Source organism: Typopeltis vanoorti, chromosome 26 (genome assembly GCF_054136105.1).
Source record: "Typopeltis vanoorti isolate ZY-2024b chromosome 26, IOZ_Tvanoo_1.0, whole genome shotgun sequence".
NCBI lineage: Eukaryota > Metazoa > Arthropoda > Arachnida > Uropygi > Thelyphonidae > Typopeltis > Typopeltis vanoorti.
This window is the reverse complement of record NC_143574.1, coordinates 20019839-20041959: the sequence shown is the minus strand read 5'-3', so window position 1 is coordinate 20041959 and position 22121 is coordinate 20019839. Positions and strand designations below refer to the sequence as shown.

Sequence of the window (22121 nt, the reverse complement as noted above, 5' to 3'; positions counted from 1 at the left end):
GAATTTTTCTCAGATGGTTTGTTATTGTTGGTAGCATAATATGTATGCATGGGAGAATGTGGAAGATCTGTTTGAGAGATTGAACAAAAGAAGTGAGAGGGATCTACTGTGGTGATTTAAATGAAATTTGAAAATGGGAAGTGAATGTTAGAAGTTTTTTCCCACTTGGTTAGACTAACAAATTTAGTTTACTCCTTTATCCAAGTGTAAGCAAACAAAGTTTGCACCTGAAGTATCTTCAGGACTGAGGCAACTAGTGGTAAAGGTGGACCAAGCTCTCATCACTAATTATCTTAGTATCTCCCATAATGCAAAGCACATCTCCTTGCAGACATGTATAGCGCTATGCATTAAGGGAAAGGCCACTACCCAGACCAGGTTCGACCTTTATTGAGGTCTTGTCAGTGGGAGCCAGACCCAGAGGTGGTGATACTGAGGTGGAAGCAATGGAAAAGTCATATTTACATATAATAGTTGCCAAAAGGTGTCTCACCTTATTAAGGCCCTTCCCTTAATGCATAGCATTATACATTTCTGCAAGGAGATGTGCTTTGCATTATGGGAGATACTAAGACAATTAGTGATGAGAGCTTGGTCCACCTTTACCACAAGTTGCCTCAGTCCTGAAGATACTTCGGACGCAAACTTTGTTTGCTTACACTTGGATAAAGGATTAAACTAAATTTATTATAGTCTAACCAAGTGGAAAAAACTTTCAACATCTTTCTCTAAATCCAGAGTAATTTAATAATAAGGTGAGACACCTTTTGGCAACTCGTATAGGTAAATATGACTTCTCCATTGCTTCCACCGTAGTATTACCACCTCTGGGTCTGGCTCTCACTGGCTAGACTTCAATAATGGTCAAAACCTTCAATAATGATTTGCGTAGTGGCCCTTTCCTTAATGCATAGCATTATACATGTCTGCAAGGAGATGTGCTTTGCATTATTGGAGATACTAAGACAATTAGTGATGAGAGCTTGGTCCACCTTTGCCATGAGTTGCCTCAGTCCTGAAGATACTTCAGGTTCAAACTTTGTTTGCTTACACTTGGATAAAGGATTAAACTAAATTTATTGAAGTGAATGTTAGATGAAAGGCCAGAAGGCAGTGTCAAGAGTAAGATGGAGAACAGTATCAACTGTAAGGGAATAGGCATGCACAGAATGTGACTGAATACAGAAGTTACTGGATAAACAAAAACAAGCATGGTCGATTGAATAGAAGTGAACAAAAGTGAGTCTGATGGAGCAAAAGCTACCATGACAGTAGAATGGAAGAAAGCCTCACTGACAGAACAACAGCAGGAGCAATTACTGATATGAAAGTGAGAATGATTGCTGGAATGCAAGAGTTCAAGAATGAAATGATTAAGATGAGAAATGAAGATGATGCATATGCAAAATTAGATTTGACATTTAGTGGATATGAATGGATGAGTATGAAATAATTAAATTAAAGATAGTGGAGAAAAAAGAAGTGGCAAACAGTGATTCTGTTATTAATTGATGAGAGGATATTTTCCAGAAGGGAGGATGAACAGGGTGATTGATGCCCTGAATATGAGAAGTAGCCATGCAAGGGAGTTGTAGGAATGAATCATTATGCATAGGGAGTTTATTGAGGGAAGTGAAAGATGGCAGTGGGATAGAAAGTTATGTGTTGTTGGTGTGTTGTCCAGATATAGCAATGATGAGTTAACACAGCAAACAAAAGTCACAAGTAATATGCTAGCGAAGCTGTGTGAGGAAAAAGGGGTGCAGTTTATTGATGTGCGAAATGCATACGAGGGACAAATGGAGTTGTATAAAAGAGATGAATTACATTTAAATGTATTTGTTATGAATCATCCTGAGAGATTGTTGCTAGAAAGAAGCATGGTGTGAACAAGGTATCAGCAGAAATTAGAAGCGATTTAAATAAGCTGGAAAGTCAAGCATGAGATCAAAGGGTTTGGTCTCGCAAAACCTTTGTGAAACCAAAGGATTTGTGAATGGAGATGAAGCAGAGTGTGAAAACAGGAATGCAATCTTTGAAGGAAAAATAGCAGTAACCAGGGAGATACAGTATAATGGATTCTGGAAGCAGTAATGAAACTATTTATAGGGATGGTCAGCATAGGAATGGGATGGCCTGGGATGCATGGTGAGCAGTTGAATCTTAGTAGATATATGGCACAAAGGTAAGCAGATAAGAGCAAGTGTGGAGAAGCCAGAAATGAGGGATGACATTGTTAAGGCTGGTTATGGACCAAGAAATGAATTGCTGTGCTCATTTATGAATGCCAGGAGTATCAGCAGTAAGGGAGATGAAATTGTTCCTTTGATTAAATTTATTTGCCTGAAAATAGTTGGAATAAGTCAAACATGGTTAATTGAGAATGGATATGGTAAGATATGATGTTAATCATCAGGAGAGAAAGGGCAAGGAAGGAGGGGGTGTTGATGATGATGGTGAGAGAAATATGTTTAACACAAGATTGAGATACAATGAGAAGATAGTGGCCATTGTTTGGAAGCAGTATAATATGTTATTGTGGAGGTTGATAGGATAAGGTAGTTCAGTGTTGCTATGGGCTTGGGAATGTGGAGGATGCAGAGCTATAACTAACCTTTCTTTTGCACAAGGTTTTGATTTTAGGTCTCTCTTTTTTTTTTTTTTTTTTTTTTTTTTGAAATAATGAAAATATGCCATAGCAGTAAAGTTTATTAATAAATTATATATATATTAATATTTTGTTTATTAATATTGCAGATATATAATAGTTTTAAATGAAAATAAAAAATATTAAATGCATTAATAAATGCAGTTATTGAATTAAATTATTAAATGTAATTCTTTAATTTTGATTTACTAAAACTTAATTCACATGATGTAGATAATTTGAAACCAGAAGAGTGAGGAATATTTTTAAGTAGCATTAAGATTTGGAATGATTCAATATGGAGCAGACCAGCCAGAAGAGTTACAGCTGCTGTGTACAGAAAACAAAGTCTGAGTATGAAAAGAATCTTGCATTGCAAGCTAAAGACAACCCAAAATAATTCTGTTACTGCAAGTAAAAGAAAGAATGACTACTGAATGCAGATGGTATGAGGGTGACAAATGCAGAAGAGATTGTTCAACAAATGAGTGCCTATTTTGCTAAAAGTTATCAACTTGGTGTGTGCAACTTCAGCTCACTGCTGCCATTTCACTGGATGAAGAAACTCAGAACTGTTGCACAAACTGAATAAGAATTCTGCAGTAGGGATTGATGGGATATCAGCATGGATGCTAAAAAAGTGTTCAGCTGAACTGACTATTCCTTTGATCAGGCTATATAATTTGAGTCTCAGAGAACAGGGAAGATTCTGCAGGAGAAGAAAGAATGTATGGTAATCTCATTGCACAAGGGTGCAAAGATTGATATATCCAGATGTTGACCAATCAGTATCTGAGGAGTGATGGTGAAGATTTTAGAATAGATCTTGCATACAGAAATGGGTTGGCAGAGGAACTATATTTTGCAATGAATAGCATGGGTTTACTAAGGGAATGTCATGTTTGAGCAAGTTGCTCACATTCTATAATAATGTGACTATTGAGCTAGACTGGGGATAGCCTTAGCAAAATCCCCAAGTATACACCATAATACTTGGGGATTTTGCTAAGGCTTTTGACAGAATACAGCTTGGAAGACTGTTGCATAAATTGGAGAATATGAGTTTTTATTATAAAATATTAGCATGAATAAGAGGATGGCTGACAAAAAGTGGTATAAAGGGGATGTGAATCTGCAAGATTTAAGGTAACTAGTGGTGTATCACAAGGATCAGTCCTTGTTCCACTGTTATTCAATATCTGTACATTAATGACATTAGGAAGGATTTGACAGGAGACATACAGCTATTTGCTGATGATGCAAAGATAGGCAGGTGAATTGCACTCCACTACTGATTACTGATATGCAGTACTTGCAGATTGATTTGAATAGGCTGGAATTGTGGGCATGTGAAAATGGCCGTCATTTCAGTGCTGATAAATGTAACGTAGTTTGATGTGATTAGATATCCAGTTTTGTGTTATATCGGTGGAATTATGCTACAAGAAAATATTAGGCTAGTGATCTTGGAGAGTTAATAGATAGAAAGTTAAAGTGAAAGGATCATATAGCAAAGATTGTAAATACATCATCATCAACAACCATAAGTCCAATGCCTGTAGGTGTCTGCTGCCATCTTGATATGATTAATATAAATACAACTCAGAGAATAATTGCAATCCTGAGATGAACCTTGATATGTAAAGATAAAGAAATCATTTTGACTCTTTAAAGGGCCTTCATTATACCTTGCTTGGACTATTGTGCGCAGGTCTGGTCTCTATTTTCACGGTGATTCTGATACAGTGGAGAGAGAGTGTGTGTAAAAAATTATATCAGGATCGTGGAATATAGATTATGAAGATCACTAGCAAACAGGAGAAAGGGTGGTGGTGATATGATTGAGATCACAAACTTCAAGGGTCATACAGGATATCAGTAGATGGAATTTTTCATTTTCTGGAGGGCAGGGAAGGGATGAGAGGCAGGGGGCATCCTTGGAACTTGAGAATGTTATTGAGAAGTAGGTTATAGCTTGATTTTTCTCTCATTGAGTGGTGTTTGATTGGAATGAATTGCTATTGGGAGTGGTGAGTGCAGTAGTGCGAATGTTCAGAACAAGTTTGATAGCTGATTCAGGCAATATGTGGTCTCTTAATGAGTTGTTGACTTCCTGGTGGTCTCTCTCAATAATAAATAAACATAATAATTTTAATTGTAATTTTTTTGCTTTCATTTCAGGAAATTCATCGATGATATCGTCATAATAAATTTTGCCATTTCATATTATATTGAAATTATGGAAATTGGCTGAACATTCTTATCACTTAATTGATCATAAATAATTGTGCATTAATTTTAATTTACTAAAGATTTTCTCTCTCTCTCACACACACACACACACAGCAAAGACTAGAGATGTGAAAAGCTTGCAGTATAGTAAGCAGAATTGCAGTTTTAATTCCTTGTGGTGAATTTGAAAAATTGGCTATTCTATATTTGAATAAATTAGTGATTAAAAAGTGAAAGCAAAAACATTATTTACTTATATTCTTCTGTAATGTGTTGTTGTTAAGTTTGGTGGATCAGAGTATACGATTTTAAAAGCAGCTGACAATATTCTTATATCAGGATGGACTGCTGTGCAAAGATTTGTCTGGTTTTCAAAGAGGGATGAAGATGTCTTAGAGAGGGTTGAGAGTAGGTTTACTAAGTCAAGTCAGGTCTATGAAATGCAGGATATGGGGACATATTGTGGGAATGCAACTTGCAGAGTGTTTTTCATAGGTGTAGGGGGTATTATTTAGACAAGTTGGTGAGAGGTTAGTACCAGGTTGTTACCACTCAACAATGTTAATAATAGAATCTTTATTAAGTATTTAAGAAATTGAATCTTAAGAATAATTTTTAATAGTGGTATATTTAAATGATTCAGAAAATGAATAATTATTCAAATATAACAGGTGAAATCTCTGGATCTTCATTATAGGATGAAGAATGAAGTTTCTTGTGTAATTGTGTGGAAGCAGATTTGTTGCTGAGATTTAGATTTCCCTTTGAGACTATTCATTAACTCAAAATAATCAAGAATTTATGTGGAAGATGTGTTCGGAGTTTCAAGAGCAGAATTAGCCACAGGGCTCTTCCCTCACCTGATTTTTATCATGTCTGTTTGATTCTCTGACAGAAATATGTTAACTTCTGCATTTGCAGGCATCTTGTAATTAATATCCAGTTTTTAAGGTTTCGAATGCATATGTGAATGAGAAGGACCACCGTAATTTTCTTTAATATGTTTGGTTTACACACTCTCTCTCTCTCTCTCTCTCTCTCTCACTCACACTCTCTCTCTCTCTCTCTCTTTGCTTTTATATACTAGGGAATCTGGAAAGTTCTGATAAACACCTAAAACAAAAAGTAATTTTATGTCTTCTTATATATCCTAAAAGAAAAAGAACAAATTATTACAATTTGATGGAGCATGGGAGTTCAAAGGTTTTAAGATATGTTCTTTCTTGTGGTTATATCAGTTTCTTTAATATCATTTGTGTTCTAGGTATTTATCAGAACTTTTCAGATCCCCTCCCCTTGTATATGTATAATAAATATAAAGAACTTCGTTTTCAAGTATGTAGCATAAAATACCAGATATATATACGCCTGGAGATAGAATCTGTAAAATTATGGGAGGAAAAAACATTTAAAACATCTTCTTAGCCATAGCCAAGTTAGCCGGTCTTGGGCGTGGACAATAGGGTTTTTCATCCTGCAAAGCAGGGAAACTGGCCTTGGGAACTCAACACTACAGAACATAGGATACACCGGGGCATAGGGCTGACCACCTTATCTTGTGAACAGTTTGAGGACGGATAATTAATAAACCCTCTTTACCTCAAGGTAAAGAAAGAAAAATGAGATGAGAAAAAACATTTATATCTTTCAAAAAAAATATTTGCATAAATTAGAAGTATTTTGGCCCCAACTTATAACAAATGCTGAACTATATAAATGCACTGAAGGGGTAAAAATGCAGATGGAAATAGATTGGATGTGTATGGAGATTCTAAGAATAACTTTGACATGGATCCTTGAAGGGGAAAAAAGAAAAGGGGAAGGCCTAAATAAACTTTGCAGAGAATGACAGAAAAGGAAAGAATAATGGCTTGGGAGAGTGGAGACAAACAGAATTAGTGGCATAAGATAGGTATCTGGAAGAAACAGATCTCAGCCTTACGGTGCATCATGCAAAATGCAATTCACATTAGTCTTTTCAAATTGAAAAGACTAATGTGAATATATAGTATTTAATTTCATGCTTGAAAATAGGTACTTTGTATTCCTTTCTTTGATCATTATTGCCTGAATAATTCAGTTTTGTTGAAGTTATTCTAATAGCTTTTTTTGTGTTTTCCCTTATTCTTGTTTAATATCTTAGATAATCCAGGATCCTATTTTATTGAATAAACATATTACTTTTTTGAGCCAGTTTAGACTCCTAATAGGTAGGTTGGTGAGTGCATCCTGGGGTCACAAAAATTGTCTACCATCTAAAGACTTTCACAAACGTTCCTGTCATTGTGGGATTTGAACCCACAGTACTGAGAGAGCTAGTATGAAAAGTTTGCCAGCCAGGATGGCAAAAGTTGGTCAAGTTTCAGATTAGTAGTGCATTCTTATATGTCAGTAACCAGGTGAATACTTAAACTGGCTTTATCATCAAAGGGAAGTTCACATCTCTCTTCTCCCCACCTCCAATTATCTTTCTTTGGTAAAAATTTAGTAGTAATACTATGGAACTTTGGTAGTTAATTAATGTATCTTATAATGATTCATAATGTTGTTAGTAAACTTATTAAAGCTTAGTTAAAACTTTTTTTAAAGTTTGTGTGCATGTATATATGTATTGATATTGTCCCCTTAACAAATGGTTATTCATGCTGACTCTAAGACTGTAAGAAATTTTTTCTTTTTTAGGAAACAGATTTCGAGATTTTCCCGTTATACTTTGTTTACTTAGTAAATTAAAATCACTAGACATAAGTGATAATGAAAAAATTGCTAAGCTGCCTAAAGATATGTGCAACATGACATCTTTGCAGAATCTTAACTTAGATTCAGAAAGAGTCAACTATCCCTCCAAAGGTAAGAGAAAAAAATGCTTTTTAGCTTTTCATTTCAGCTTTCTTTCAATACATTAATTTTTTGATGTATGGAAAGGAATATGGATGAGTGGTGTTGGGAGTCAGTACATCTATGTCTGTCTAGTGTTAGATAGAAGCTAGTAGGACAAAATATATGGTTGGTTGCTGCTATAGGCCAGAGGGCAGTAAAGATCAACCATCAATGATTATTTGCTTGATTAGTACAAAGTAAGTAATTGTGTGTTAAGGCTTAGGTGCTTGAGAGGAACTTATAGTGAAAAAATTAATCCAAACACATTTTAAATAAAAGTTTTAATTTCACAAGAAAATAAGTACAAAAATTAAACTCCAACTGTACCTAATAATTTATGTGCTCCTCTTTTCCTAATAAGTTCATTAATTCACTTAGGTATGAACTCTATCGATGTAGAACACATTTTTCTTTTTTCTGCATCTCAAAACCATAATGGATTGTAATAAGTTATCTTTTGCAGGTGTAGACTTCTGTGGCTAATTGGGTCAAAAGATATATTCCAGTGATTACACCACATTTTTTATTATTCAGTTATACAAAATACTGAAATAATAGTTCTCGACAAGTTTCGTAAATCGTAGAATTTTACATCTTCAGGGGGTAAATAGTAAAACTTAAAGTTTAAACAAGAGAAATTAATAACTACAAATCATAACCGTCTGGCTATTCATAAACTCAAACAACAGAATACAGATATAAAACGTTACTCAACGTTTTATATCTGTAATAATATATCTATATATATATAATATATCTTTATATATATAATATATCTTTTGAAATTATCCTTTGTATCAAAATTTAATTTTCCGGTCTCTCTTTTTTTTTTTTTACTGTGGCCTGTAAATTTTCTATTGGGTTAATGTCAGGAGAGTTACCCAGCCACTGAAGCAGTTGGATGTTGTGATTTTTGAGGAACTCTTTCACTATTTTTTTTTTTTGTGAAGCATGGAGCAAGACCCTGTTAGAAGATGAGTTCTTCATCTTTCTGGATCTGTGGGACCACTCTTTTCTCCTATTTTTATGTATTGGTCACTTTTCATCATACTGTCAACAGGCACAAGTATCCTGGAATCATTATGTGTAAAACAACCCCAGAATCTCTTTTAGCTGGGTGTTTAGGAGTTTGTTGAAGATAGTAGGAGATCTTCTCGCTGCTGATTTGCAAACATGGGGTGCTGCTCTCCTTTGACAAAGAAATAGCACTCATCTGAGAATATGACCTTCTTCCACTTCTCAACAGTCCAGTCCATTTTACAGTTTTGCCCACTCAACCTTTTCTGCATAGCCTTCATCAACAGTTGTTTCTTTTTTGGTCTGTGGGCAGTCCTCCCAAATTCATGTTGCTTTTCCTAACTAGTAAATGATCTTGAGTAAGTATAGTTTTCCTTTTTTGCCAATTTTCCATTTTTTTGAGGAGAAAAGGTAACCTGTCTCCCTAAACCTCTTTAAGATCGCATTAACAGCATCCAAACCAACACCACACCACATGGCAATTTGTCTTTGAATTATGGATGTGTGCTGAGAAAGAGTACATATTTTTGAATGCTTTCTTGGAGATGTATCCATCTTGTAGCTACACAAAATAAAACACAACTTCTTTACACTGTTAAAAATACACAACTCTATCACTAAACATTATAGAGACTGTTAAAAATACACAACTCTATCACTAAACATTATAGAGACAGTTAAAACACACACCACTCAACCAAAATCATAAACTAAAACCAAATCCAGAATTATTGTGAACTGAAACAAAAACCAAACCAAAAACTTGGCAAAAATTTGTCTTGTTTGGATTAATTTATTAGCTACTATATGCTGGATGGAGTAAAAAACAGCACTGAGAAAGGATTTAAAAAAAAAAAAAAAAAACTATTTATTTCAAATATTTTGTCTCAATCCCAGCAACATATTTAAGAAACACAAAACGAAGTGAGACATATGGAAAAATGACTAGATATGGTTTACCTTAAATCAACAAATGCAGTTTTCATTTTAGACTTGACCACCTACTGTAAATTAGTCAAACAATGAAATCTCTTCTCCTCCTCCACTGGCTATACCAAAGCTTACTTAAAATAAAAACATTTTAAAATTTCTGTTGAAAATTGAATTATAAATAATACTGATACATATTGGTTAGCTTTGATATCACTTCACAGTTGACCAATATTCCCTTGAGTGCCACCTAATTACTTTTTTAAAAATGTTTTTCCTCTTAATGTTACTGATCTCTTTTCCTTGCCATGTACACTGGCTATTTCTCTTGGAAGAACATAATTTATAGACAGAGTACTGATGTGGATTCTTGCACTCATTTACCCCTTATAGAAGATTTTGAAAAATGTGCTCTCAAGCCTTCTATCCCCCCCCCCTTCCCATGTGAGATACTGATTTTTGGTGAAGAGGTGATGCCAGTATAGTGTCCAGGGTAGCTCTAGTGTTTCACACCTGCGTGCAGTCATTGCTTGCTGGAGCGTGGTGTCCATATGTGGCTTGGCTTCATACTGGGTGGGTGAGCTCTGGTGCTCAACCAACTTCATCCTGAGAGAAAATAATTTTTCATCCTCTTGTTCATCAACGGTCCTCAACAATCCCCCAACCAATATCAGAAACCATTGGAATTGATGGAAGTTTTTTTCACTTGGCTATGCTACCAATTATATATTTAGTTTACTCCTTTATCCAAGTGTAAGCAAACAAAGTTGGCACCTGAAGTATTTTCAGGACTGGGGAAACTTGTGGCAAAGGTGGTATAAGTTCTCATCACTTGCCTTAGTATCCCATAATGCAAAGCACAACTCCTTACTGACATGTATAATGCTACGCATTAAGGGAAGGATCACTACCCAGACCGGTAGTGATCTGGGTAGTGATCACTACCTTTTTTCGACAAAGTCAAAAACTTTTGACTTTGTAAAAATGGATAAGATGGTGGAAGTAATGGAAAAGATTGGTATAGATTGGAAAGACAGATGGGTAATTATATCACTATATATGGGACAAACTGCCATGGTGAGAGACATATATGATACAACAGAACCAGGTTACATTGGACGAGGAGTAAGACCAAGCTGTTCTCTGTCACCAATTTTGTTTAATATGTATTCCGAAGCAATGTTAAAAGAAGCACTGGAGAATTCGAAAGAAGGAATAAAGATTGGAGATAGACAAATATTTGCAATAAGATATGCAGATGACAAGGCATTATTATCAAATACTGAAACAGGACTACAACATCTGTTGAACAGATTACTGGAATCCTGTATTATGGAATGAAAATTAACATAAGAAAAACAAAGGTAATGAAAATAGCAAGGAAAGAGGCAAATATGGATATCAGAATAAATGGGAGAAAATTGAATCAAGTAAAGAGACATTTAAATATCTAGGAAGTGTGATTAGCAGTGATGGAAGATGTAAAAGTGACATAAAAGCAAGAATAGTGATGGGAAGAGATGTCTTTAATAGAAAATGGAATTTATTCAGAAGTAAAATGGATAGAAATCTAAAGAAAAGACTAATATAATGTTATGTGTGGAGTGTTGCCCTCTATGCAGCTGAAACTTAGACATTGAAGAAAGAAGAAATTAAGATTTTGGAAAGCTTTGAGATGTGGATTTGGAGAAGGATGGAAAAAATCAAATGGACAGATAAAATAACTAATGAAGAGGTCTTAAAAAAGAGTAGAAGAAGAGAGAAGTCTGTTAAGGAGGATAAAAAGAAGAAAGGGAAATTGGATCGGACATATTCTGAGAGGGGAATGGAATCATCAGAGATGCCATCGAAGGAAAAATATATGGAAAAAGACCCAGAGGAAGAGTAAGGAAAACAATGCTAGATGACATGCTGAATGGAGACAGGTACACATCCTTGAAAGACAAGCTCAGAACAGAAGAGAGTGGAAGGAAAGTTTTTGCTACTAAGAGAAGAACCTGTTCAATTGCAGAATACTCGAAGAAGATAATAAAGATGTGAGAAACTTTCTCGATTCCCATTCAGAACATTTAAGTGAGAATTTTTATTTAGCATATGATGTACAGGTCTCAGAATAATATATACAAATTCCATAAAACAGCATATAAACAATTGTAAAAATCATATTAAAAGGGGTACACTAGGCTGAAATGATTAAACATCAAAATTAAGAATCAGGAGTCAGAGCTTAATCCTTAAATCCCAGATCCACTCCAGGGATTCTGGGATCAGTTTAAAAAAGTCCCGAGAATTAGTAGATAGGGCACTCAAGCACAATGTGATTGATAGGCTGGATCCCTCTTCCGCATTCAGAGTTTGGAGTATCGGACCAGTTCCATTTATGCAGGAGATGCTTACATCTCCCATATCCTGTTCTGATCCAATTTAAAGTTGTCCATACATGTCTGGGGAGATTGAGGCCCTCCAGACGAGATATCGGATTTGAAATGGATGTTTGAAGATTGGATATGTTGAAACCAATACTCTCTACATGACTCGCATAGGTCGAAGTTCTGGTCGTTTGTTTGTATTGCACTCCTCCATGCAGGGTGCCTGGATTTCAGTCTTTGTGACGTATGGAAGGAAATGTCTTGGTGGATAGGCAAGGAACTGTTTCCAATTATTTTTGTCCATAGTTTGCTTGAGGCTTGAGTCTTGCAGAGCAAGGGAGGGGCTATATTACTGAGAGTTGGGAGCCAGTAGCCAGTAGTAGATCTGAAAGCTCCAGAGATTATCCTCAGTTTGATTCAGCTGGACATCGACTAAAGAAACGTGTGTGCTGTTCAGCCATGCACATGAAGAAGAAGAAGATAAGAAGTGCGAACAAGAAGAGAATGTTATGACTAAGAAGCTAACTGCAAAAGAACTTGAGCTAGTTTTCAATCGCATTGAGTATGCTAATGATATTTGTTCGATGCTGATCCTGATATGAATGAAGCTTTGAAGTCTGCTGAAATCTTCATAAAGTGATCACCAGCTATCACAAATTGCATGACAAGATGAAACAGTTGAGCATCATTCAAACATCCTTACATAATTTTTTTTGTAGAAAAGTAGCTCAATCAAATGTTTAGACATTAAATAAAAATTTAAGCAATTGATTTTTATTATTTTATCCTCTAATATAGTTAATAGGGGTGCTTAAGGGACAAAGCTGTATAACTGAGAGGAGACCTCCACATAACCTTTAAAGGAATGCAGAGAACTGACCAGGGCTTCTGACCTAATGTCCAATCCTCACCTTCTCGTGGTGCACCCTGTTGGGTATCTATTTGGATACTGAACGAACGAGGATGGGATGGCAATTTGGGATTTAGCCGACCAAATTGTATTCTTATTGGTAAATCAAAATAAAAAATGATGGTACAACATGACAAAATTTCATGCCGGCTGGGGCGTCGCTCGGTTAAACAAGGCCCCCGTTGTATTCGCCAGGGAACCAGGGTGCACAGCGAAAAGTCAACTACTGGAACAAATCTGAAAACACACCTCAACTCAACATCACCAGAGTTAAAGATCGGTACTATAAACATAAGAAGCCTGAATAGCAAAGAAATGGAGCTAGCTGAGGAATTAGATAAGTACCAGATCGACATAATAGGGGTGACTGAAACAAAAAAGACAAAAACTGGTGAGATCTTTCTGAGCAATAAATATAAAATATTATATTCAGGCAATGACAATCAAGGAAAAGGAGTAGCCATAGTATTCAACACAAAATACGAGGCTAATCTTCTTGAATGGCAGGCAGTCTCAAGTAGAGTAATGTGGGCAAATATGAGAATGGGGAACTGGACAATGAGACCTATTTGTGCCTATGGTCCCACAGAAAGTTCTACTAAGGTAGAAGTGGAGGAATTTTTTGATGCTTTAGAAAAAGCAACTGACACAATGAAAAAGGAAAAGTTGGTCCTTGTTGGGGATCTAAATAGCAGAGTAGGAAATGATTGTGAGACATACAAAAATATTTTGGGAAAATTTGGAGAAAAGAGCAAAGCTAATAATAATGGCAAATATCTGTTGGATTTCTGCTCAAGACATGGACTAGTTACTACTAACACCATGTTCCAACATAAAAATGTGCACAAATTCACATGGAGAGAAGAGGCAAGGAATAAGAAAAGTCTCATTGACTATGTTATTGTTGATAGTGATGTTTTCTCCTTGATGCAGGACACTAGAGTGTACAGAGGATTTGAAATTGGAAGTGATCACTATTTAGTCTTGAGCAGGATAAAACTGAATTTCATATTGAAAATAATAACATGTAAGAAAGTTTTAAAGCGAATAAAAGTTGAGCAGCTCTCAGATGTGAACTGTAGACTAAAATACACAAAGATTATTGAAGAAAAAATGAAAGAGTTTGAGAACAGGAATGAAACCTTGGAGATTCAGTGGCAAGCCTTGAAGAAATCCCTGATTGATTCAGCTATTGAGGCATGTAGTGAAGTTGTCTGCAAGGGTAGAAAAATCAGAACTCCGTGGTGGACACAGGAAGTTAAACAGGCAGTGAAGGAAAAGAAGAAAGCATATTAAAAGTTCCTGGCAAATAAGTCAGCTTGTGCTCTTAGAGAATACAGAGACAAATGCAAGAATGCTAAGTACTTTGTAAAACTAGCTAAACAAAAGTCATGGGAGGACTTTGGCAAGAATATAAAAAATAAATATCAAGAAGTTTGCAAAATATTCTGGAGGTTGTTGAAGAAGCTTAGGAACGGAGGAAAGAATGCTGTAAAAGGAGGTTAGAGATGATAAAGGTGACATGAAAGCAGAAGAAAAAGATATCCTTGAGGTATGGAGTAATTACTTTGAAAAACTGCTAAATGAAACAAGCAGTGATGACAGCACAGTAGTTAAAAACACTGACCAGGCATGCAGTCAGGAATACATATCCATACTTGAAGTAGAAAAAGACTTCAAAGGCTTAAAATGTGGAAAGGCAGCAGGAGTAGATGATATTCGACCAGAAATGCTGAAGTATGGTGGTATAAAAGTCTTACGGTGGCTGCACTGCATAGGTCAGAAAGCTTGGACAGAGGGACGAATTACCAATGATTGGAGTAGAGCTCTCATAGTACCCATATATAAAAAGGGAAATAAAACTGAATGTGAAAATTACAGAGGTATTTCCCTACTAAGTGTTCCTGGCAAGATCTATGCAAGTATATTTGAGAAATGATTGAGAAGAATTGTGGAAGAAAAGTTGGGTGAAGAATAAGCTGGATTTAGGCCAAATAGAGGCTGTCAGCATCAAATCTTCACTTTACGACAAATAGTCGAGAAAGCATGGGAATATAACAAAGATCTGTATTTAAGTTTTGTCGATTTGGAAAAGGCATATGACAAGGTGCCAAGAGAGAAGCTATTCAATACGCTGCAGTTATATGGTGTCAATGGGGCATTATATCAAGCAATATTTAGTCTTTATTTGAGTTGTAAGTCAGCAGTTAGAATTGAAGGAATTACAGGAAGATTTCCTTCAGGTAAGTATCCTTTCCTGAAGGACAATACATTAGAAGAAGTACTCAAGGAAAGAAGAGTACAATATCCTTGTCCTTGAAGGAAAGTGGTATTAAACATGATATCAAAATTGGAGATGTTGATGTCAGCTCTTTGCTTTATGCGGATGATGTTATACTTCTAAATAAATCTGCTACAAGTGTGCAAGATTCTCTGACTAAATTGAATGACTGTTGTAATAGATATGGTATGAAAGTCATCAATAAAAAGACAAAGACAATGAAAATAGGCAGAATCATTAAAAATGTCAATTGTGTTGTGATTGGAGAACCTGTGGAACAAGTAAAATATTTCAGCTACTTAGGCATGATTTTTAGTGAAGATGGTAAATTTAATATAGAAATAGACAACGGAGTCAGCAAAGCTGGTATGGTGGGAAGTCAGTTGAATAAATTCATATAGAATATGAGAGAAATTAGTCGGAACACTAAATTAGCTATATACAAGACAGTGTTCAAACCAGTTTTAACTTATGGATCTGAGAGCTGGGTCAGAAGTAAAACACTTGACCAAAGACTAGAGACCACAGATATGAGAGTCCTGAGAAAGATTAGGGGCGTAAACAGATGGCATCAATGGCAATATCATATTAAAAATGAGGATATTAGAAAAGAATTTGACATTGTCAGCATCCAGGAATGCGTTAGCAGAGCTAATCTCAGGTGGTATGGTCACTAAAAGAATGGGTGAAGAAAGATTAGGAAAACAAGTGTTCTCTGCCAGGTTGGCAGGAAAACGACCCAGAGGAAGACCAAGATATAGATGGAGTGATACGGTACAAAGTGCCTTAGACGATATCTGATGGTGTTGGAGTCTTGACAAGTAACAGACTGATTTGGAGGAAAATTGTAGATAGGAAGTTAGTAATGATGTAATTTTTTCAAGTAGTACTATTATATCCTCTACACCCCTTGAGGGTACATGGCAGGAATTTGATGATGATGATGATATAGTTAATACTGTAATTTTCATAATATTGCAATAATTTAAATTGTCCGTAATGATCACCCTTTTGCTATTTGCTTAGCTAATTTTAATGTACATTTCATTGTCACTATCATCTACATTACCAGGTCTAGTAACATCTAAGTATTTCATTCTATTCGACTCTGTCTCACACCATACTGCCTCAAAACCACTGGCACTATTTCCCTCTTGCATCTCTACCTTGTATGAACATAACTCTTTCTCTATCATTAATAGCACTCCACCTCCCTAAAAATGGAGGTGGAGCACTATTGAGCACTCCACTCATCCTTCTCGTGGCATTCTTGCTACTTACACCTTCAGTTACCGATACCTTGCTGCCAATCAAGTTTACATTCAGATCGCACTTGGCACACATCCTTAAATATTCATAATTTATTGACATAAATTATGCTAATCTTTCAATTATCAATTATGCAAGTAAGTTTAGCTAATCTTTCCTCTTCCATTCATTTCATTGAATGGAATTGACCATTCCATCTGAGATTAGCTCTGCTAACATATTCTTGAATGCTAACAATGTCAGGTTCTTTTTTAATATCATCATTGATGCCATCTGTTCACTCCACTAATCTTTCTGAGAACTCGCATTTCAGAGGTCTCCACTTTTTGATCAAGTGTTTTATTTTTATCCATAAGTTAAAATTGGTTTGAACACTGTCTCATATACAGCTAATTTAGTGTTTTGACTAATTTCTCTCTTATTCCAGATAAATTTATTTAGTTAACTTCCTACCATATGAGCTCTGCTAATTCTGTTATCTACTTTCATATTTAATTTGCCATCTTCACTAAAAATTGCATAGCTGAGATGTTTTATTTGTTCTATATGTTCTCCTTTCAGGATACAGTTGATGTTTTTAACATTCTTGTCTATTTTCATTGTCTTTTTATTACTGATTTTTATGCCAGATTTGTTACAGCTGTTATTCAGTTTAGTTAGAGAATCCTCAAGACTTGCACTGGATGTGTTTATTAGAACAACAACAACTGCATAAAGCAAAGAACTGAGTTTGATATCTTCCGTTTTAATATCAAATTTAATGCCGCTTTCTTTCATAATGCTATCCACATAGATGATGAATTAGAGTGGAGATAATGTGCATTTGTCTTACACCTAATTTTACATCAAACCATCTTTCTGTATTTCCTTAATTTCTAACTGCTGACTTTACAACTTAAATATTGACTATATATTACTATGTATATAATGTTCCATTTACCCCATACAGATAACCCCTGATTTACTCAACTTTGCTTTTACTTGGTGTTTTCTTGCCACTGTATACTTATATGTTATGTTGCTGTGTCTGCATTGTTATGCACTTCTGTGTATCTGCTTTGTGCACAGCACACTACCTAGGACGTCATCCCATGTCTGCAAATTCAAAATTCATTGCTGGTTTGAAGAGGAACTTTGAAAACAGAAGTTCATAAATGTTGGTTCAATACACTTCTGATACTATTGTTTTTACATGTATCTAATTTATTACAGATTGAATTTGTACCCTTATTAAGCATGTTACTAAGGCCAGTGAAGGAAAGTCACAACAGTGAGGATACACTGATTTTTAAAAAGAGGCATATCACTTTGAATTCAAAGTTAAAAATCATAAAAAAAAACTCAAATCCAGTTTTTAGGTTGTTGAGGTCATGCATGAATTTAAATTAATTGAATCAGCAATAAGAAAGTCTTTAAAGATAAGAATAAAATTAAAGAAACAGATGAAAATGCCATTCCCTTCTCAGCAAAGAAAATCACTCATTCTCAAAGTGAAACCGTCTGAGCGCTTAAAAAAATTGTTAATTGCTTGAATCGAAGATTTAAATAAAAAAAATCCACACCATATGCAAATAATAACAAACAAGACTATCTCAGTCTGTAAAAAAAAAATAGGAAAATCAATCAATAAATAAAAACATTGAAAATAACAGTATCTCCCTGTTTAATGTGGAAATATATTTTTTGCAGATTTCTTGGAACACATCCCCTGCGTGAAATGGAGATTACCTGCATAATTGTGTTTTGAAAAGCTTTTCTCTGGATTCCTTGCTATATGTCTTTACAGATCTTTGTCATATTCTCATGATTTCTCAACTGTTTTGTAAAGTGAAAATCTGAAGTTGATTACCTCTGTTTGACGTGAACCCTGTTTGTTCTTCCCAAGTTTCTATTCCACAATTTTTCTAAGTTTACATTCAGATCTCTTTTTCGTTTTTTTTTTTTTTTACATTAAGATATTTTTTTTTTCAGTTATGCTTGCATAAATCTTGCCTGACACACTTAGAGAAATTCCTCTGTAATTCTCACATTCAGCTTTATTTCTTTTTTTACAGATGAGAACTATAAGTGCTCTATTCTAGTCATCTGGAATTCAACCTCCTGACCAGGCCTTCTGAATTAAGCAGTGCATCCACTGCAGAACTTTTATGCCTCCATATTTGAATAATTCTGGTCAAATGTAATCTATCCTTACTGCCTTTTCACCTTTCAAGTTTTCGACAGCTTTTTCTACCTCAAATATTGTTATGCTCTTGTTTGCATTCCTCTTGAAAAATTTTTACGAACTATTCTGTCATTTAAGTCTTTTGAAGTAATTACTCCAGTCATCTAGGATATCCTTATCTTCAGTTTTCATGTTGCCTTTATCATCTTTGATTCTTTTTGCTGTACTTTCCTGAAGTCTTCCCATGACTTTTGTTTACCTACTTTTACATGTAGCTTAGTTGTTTTACATTTTCCTCTGTATTCTTTTAGGACATCTGCCAGCTTGTTTGCTAAGAACCTTCAGTATGCTTTCTTCTTCTTGGACTGCTTCTTTAGCATCTTGCGTCCACTATGGTGGACACAAGATATTTTTCTGCAAGACAACTATCTTGCAGACAACTTCACTGTATTCCTTCCTAGCTGATTATTCAATATTTTCTGTTTGCCACTGAATTTCCAAGGTTTTGTTCTAGTTTTCAAATTGTTTTATTTTTAATTCAATAATCTTTGTATGGCTGAGTGTACAGTTCACATGTAAAAACTACTCAACTTTAATTCTTCTTAAAACTTTCTTACATACTGTTCTTTTCAATGGGATATTCATTTTTATCCTACTTAAAACTAAGTTGTGGTCACTCCTCGTTTCAAATTCTCTTTACACTCTTGTATCCTGAACCAAAAAGGAAAACAAAATTATAGATAAAATGCAAAAAAACAGAAAGAAGAATGAAAAGATGTCTGTTAAACATAAGACTCAGAAATGAAGAAATAAGAGCTAAAACAAAATTTTTAGATATTGGAGAAAACATACTTCGAAAGAAATGGAAATGGGTGGGTCGCATCACAAGACATAAGGACAGTAGATGGACAAATGTGTTACTGGAGTGGCAGCCACATGAAGGCAAAAGATCAGCTGGAAGACCTGAAAGAATGGTCAGATGATATAAGAAAACCAATTGGAAATCTTTGGCACTAACAAGCCCAGGATATAAACAGATGGAGGGAATTGGGAGAAACCTATAGCCAGAAGTGACTATAAAAAGATTAAAAGAAGATCCTGAACCAGCATAAAGATATCACTATCATCCATGACATAGTCATTGAGGCTTTTCTTACTTCTTATGTCTTCTCTCCATGTGAATGTTTGCACATTTTGTTGGAAAATGGTGTTAGTAATTACTAGTCCATATCTTGAGCAGAAAACCATCAGATGCTTTCCATTATTATTTTTGATGATTATTATCCATCTCTCTCTCTCTCACACACACACACATATACAGTACCATCGACAGGGTGTAGCATAGAGTCAGCCTGGTTCTTTGTGCGGCTTAATAAGGGCGCTCATTCAGCCATATTGCAGTAGGCGGCAGAGCACGCTAACAATTTCTGTTAGCAAGTGTGGAAAGAAGTTTTTCGAAGCTTAAACTGATTAAAAATTATTTGTGAAAAGCAATGAACCCAAGAAAGATTGGTTGGTCTAGCAACTATATCAATAGAGGTGGATGTAGCTATAATTTAAATTTAAAATAGTTTATAAACAATTTTATTGTGCGATATCCCAGTAGAGCAAACATTTCATTAATATTATTATGTAATCGTTTTGCATTAATGTTTCTCTTGTAATAAAAAGAAAATATCAATTAGAGATTTTCTTATATTTTTGTCTTATAATCCATCAGGGGTGATATTTAATTTTTTGCCTCATGGCACAATCTAATCTGGCGACGGCCCTGCACACACACACACACACCCCACACACCTTATTGAACTCTGCCTTAAACTCATTCACCATTTTTACAGGTTCAGCACTCAAACAATGCATTCTACCCACTAAGAACCTGCTCTTTGTCCTACTTCTCACGCCATCCTTAGTACCTCCATGATACAACTAGAAGAAAAATGGAACATTGTGTCCTTTGACGGAAAAGACCCAAGTTTGACTCTCATCATGCCAAGAGGAATCTTTATATGGGGGCTTTTTCAGTTGAAGGTGAGTTAGCAAATCTCATATGAATGCAGCAGAGTTTTTCATCCTTGTTGGATGAAAAAACTCAAGTTGAGATGGTAAGTTGTTAAGTAGTGGAGCGATGTGTCCTCCCATGATGAGTCCAAGGACTCCTTGGAGGTGTCACATAATAATAATAAGAATAATAAACTGCCAGGAATGGCCTCAAGAACATCCTCTGCTTTATAAAAAACCACTTCCACATTAATATGGTAATAACTTTTACCAACTTATGTCTTTATCCTCCTATTCATGAGAATCTGAAAATGACTTTCTCTCATTCTATCTTCATATTCCACAGACTAAAAACCACCTTAGTCAATATAGTCTCTAGCCCCTTCCTAATATATATCCTCATTCCCTATGAAAATCAAGTGACCAAATCTTCTCACAGTGACCCATATTCATCCTCATCAAGTCCTTATACAAAGGAACCATCACCTCTTTATTCTTGCATATCAAGGTCTTCATCATCATCATTGCATTATCTAATGTGATGACTTCATAGTTTTAGCAGAGTGACTCTTAAACTTCAGGACCCAGTTCATGACTGCTCTCAAATCTTTCATCTCTCTTCCTTCTTCAGAATTTCTCCATTAATTTTATACTTTGCATCCCATCTGGTGTTCTTGTTTTGGGATACTGCTCTCCACATACACAATTTGCTGATACCTATATGACAGCTAATCACCTATCTAACTCAATAATCTACTGTCATTCCAGTTTAGTTGCTAACTTGTCATACAAAAATGTATGAATAATAGCCTTTGCAAAATTTGTGTATACCACTTTATATGCCTTATGTCCAATATATTTGTCACTGTTGAAATACATAAGTACGTAAGATTGGTAAAAACATGACGTCCCTTTCACAAACTATGCTGACCATATTAATGAACACTGCTGTTCTCAACAATTTTGTATCCTAGCCCTCACTAGTTTCTACATCATCTTAACCACACTTTAACTCTAGATGCAGAGATTGGCCTATAATTTGTAGCCTATCTTATCCCCTTTCTAAAGTGGAACAATTTTACTCTCTTTCCACTCCTTTGAGAATTGTCCTGTTGCAAGACTATTGTTAAACAGGTATGCTAAGCTTGCCATTAACTCCCCTGAACATTCTCTTAAGACCAATTGCACCATTGGTCTTAAGAAACATCAAAGAATTAAGTATACCTGATGCCTTATTCCTTATATCTCCTTCTAACTCACTAACAGTCTGTCCATCTACTAAAGCTTTTTATTCTCATGAGGATTGAATACCCTGATGAATCAGCTACCAATCTACAATTTTCATTAACATTGTCTTCTCATAATCATTTTGCTTCCAGCATATATCAAAATATACATACAATATATCTTATCATATATCA

At 35.2% G+C, this 22121-nt stretch overlaps 1 protein-coding gene across 5 annotated transcripts in view; it reads left to right on the top strand.

Annotated features, from left to right (window-relative positions):
• The window catches only part of LOC150092386 (E3 ubiquitin-protein ligase LRSAM1-like), a 414983-nt gene that overhangs the window by 139292 nt on the left and 253570 nt on the right, over positions 1-22121 (top strand). For all 5 annotated transcript variants that reach the window (XM_090415009.1, XM_090415005.1, XM_090415008.1 and 2 more), the window contains exon 8: positions 7562-7729. In XM_090415009.1, coding sequence (XP_090271135.1) covers positions 7562-7729 — 168 coding nt within the window. The remainder of the gene's footprint in view (positions 1-7561; positions 7730-22121) is intronic.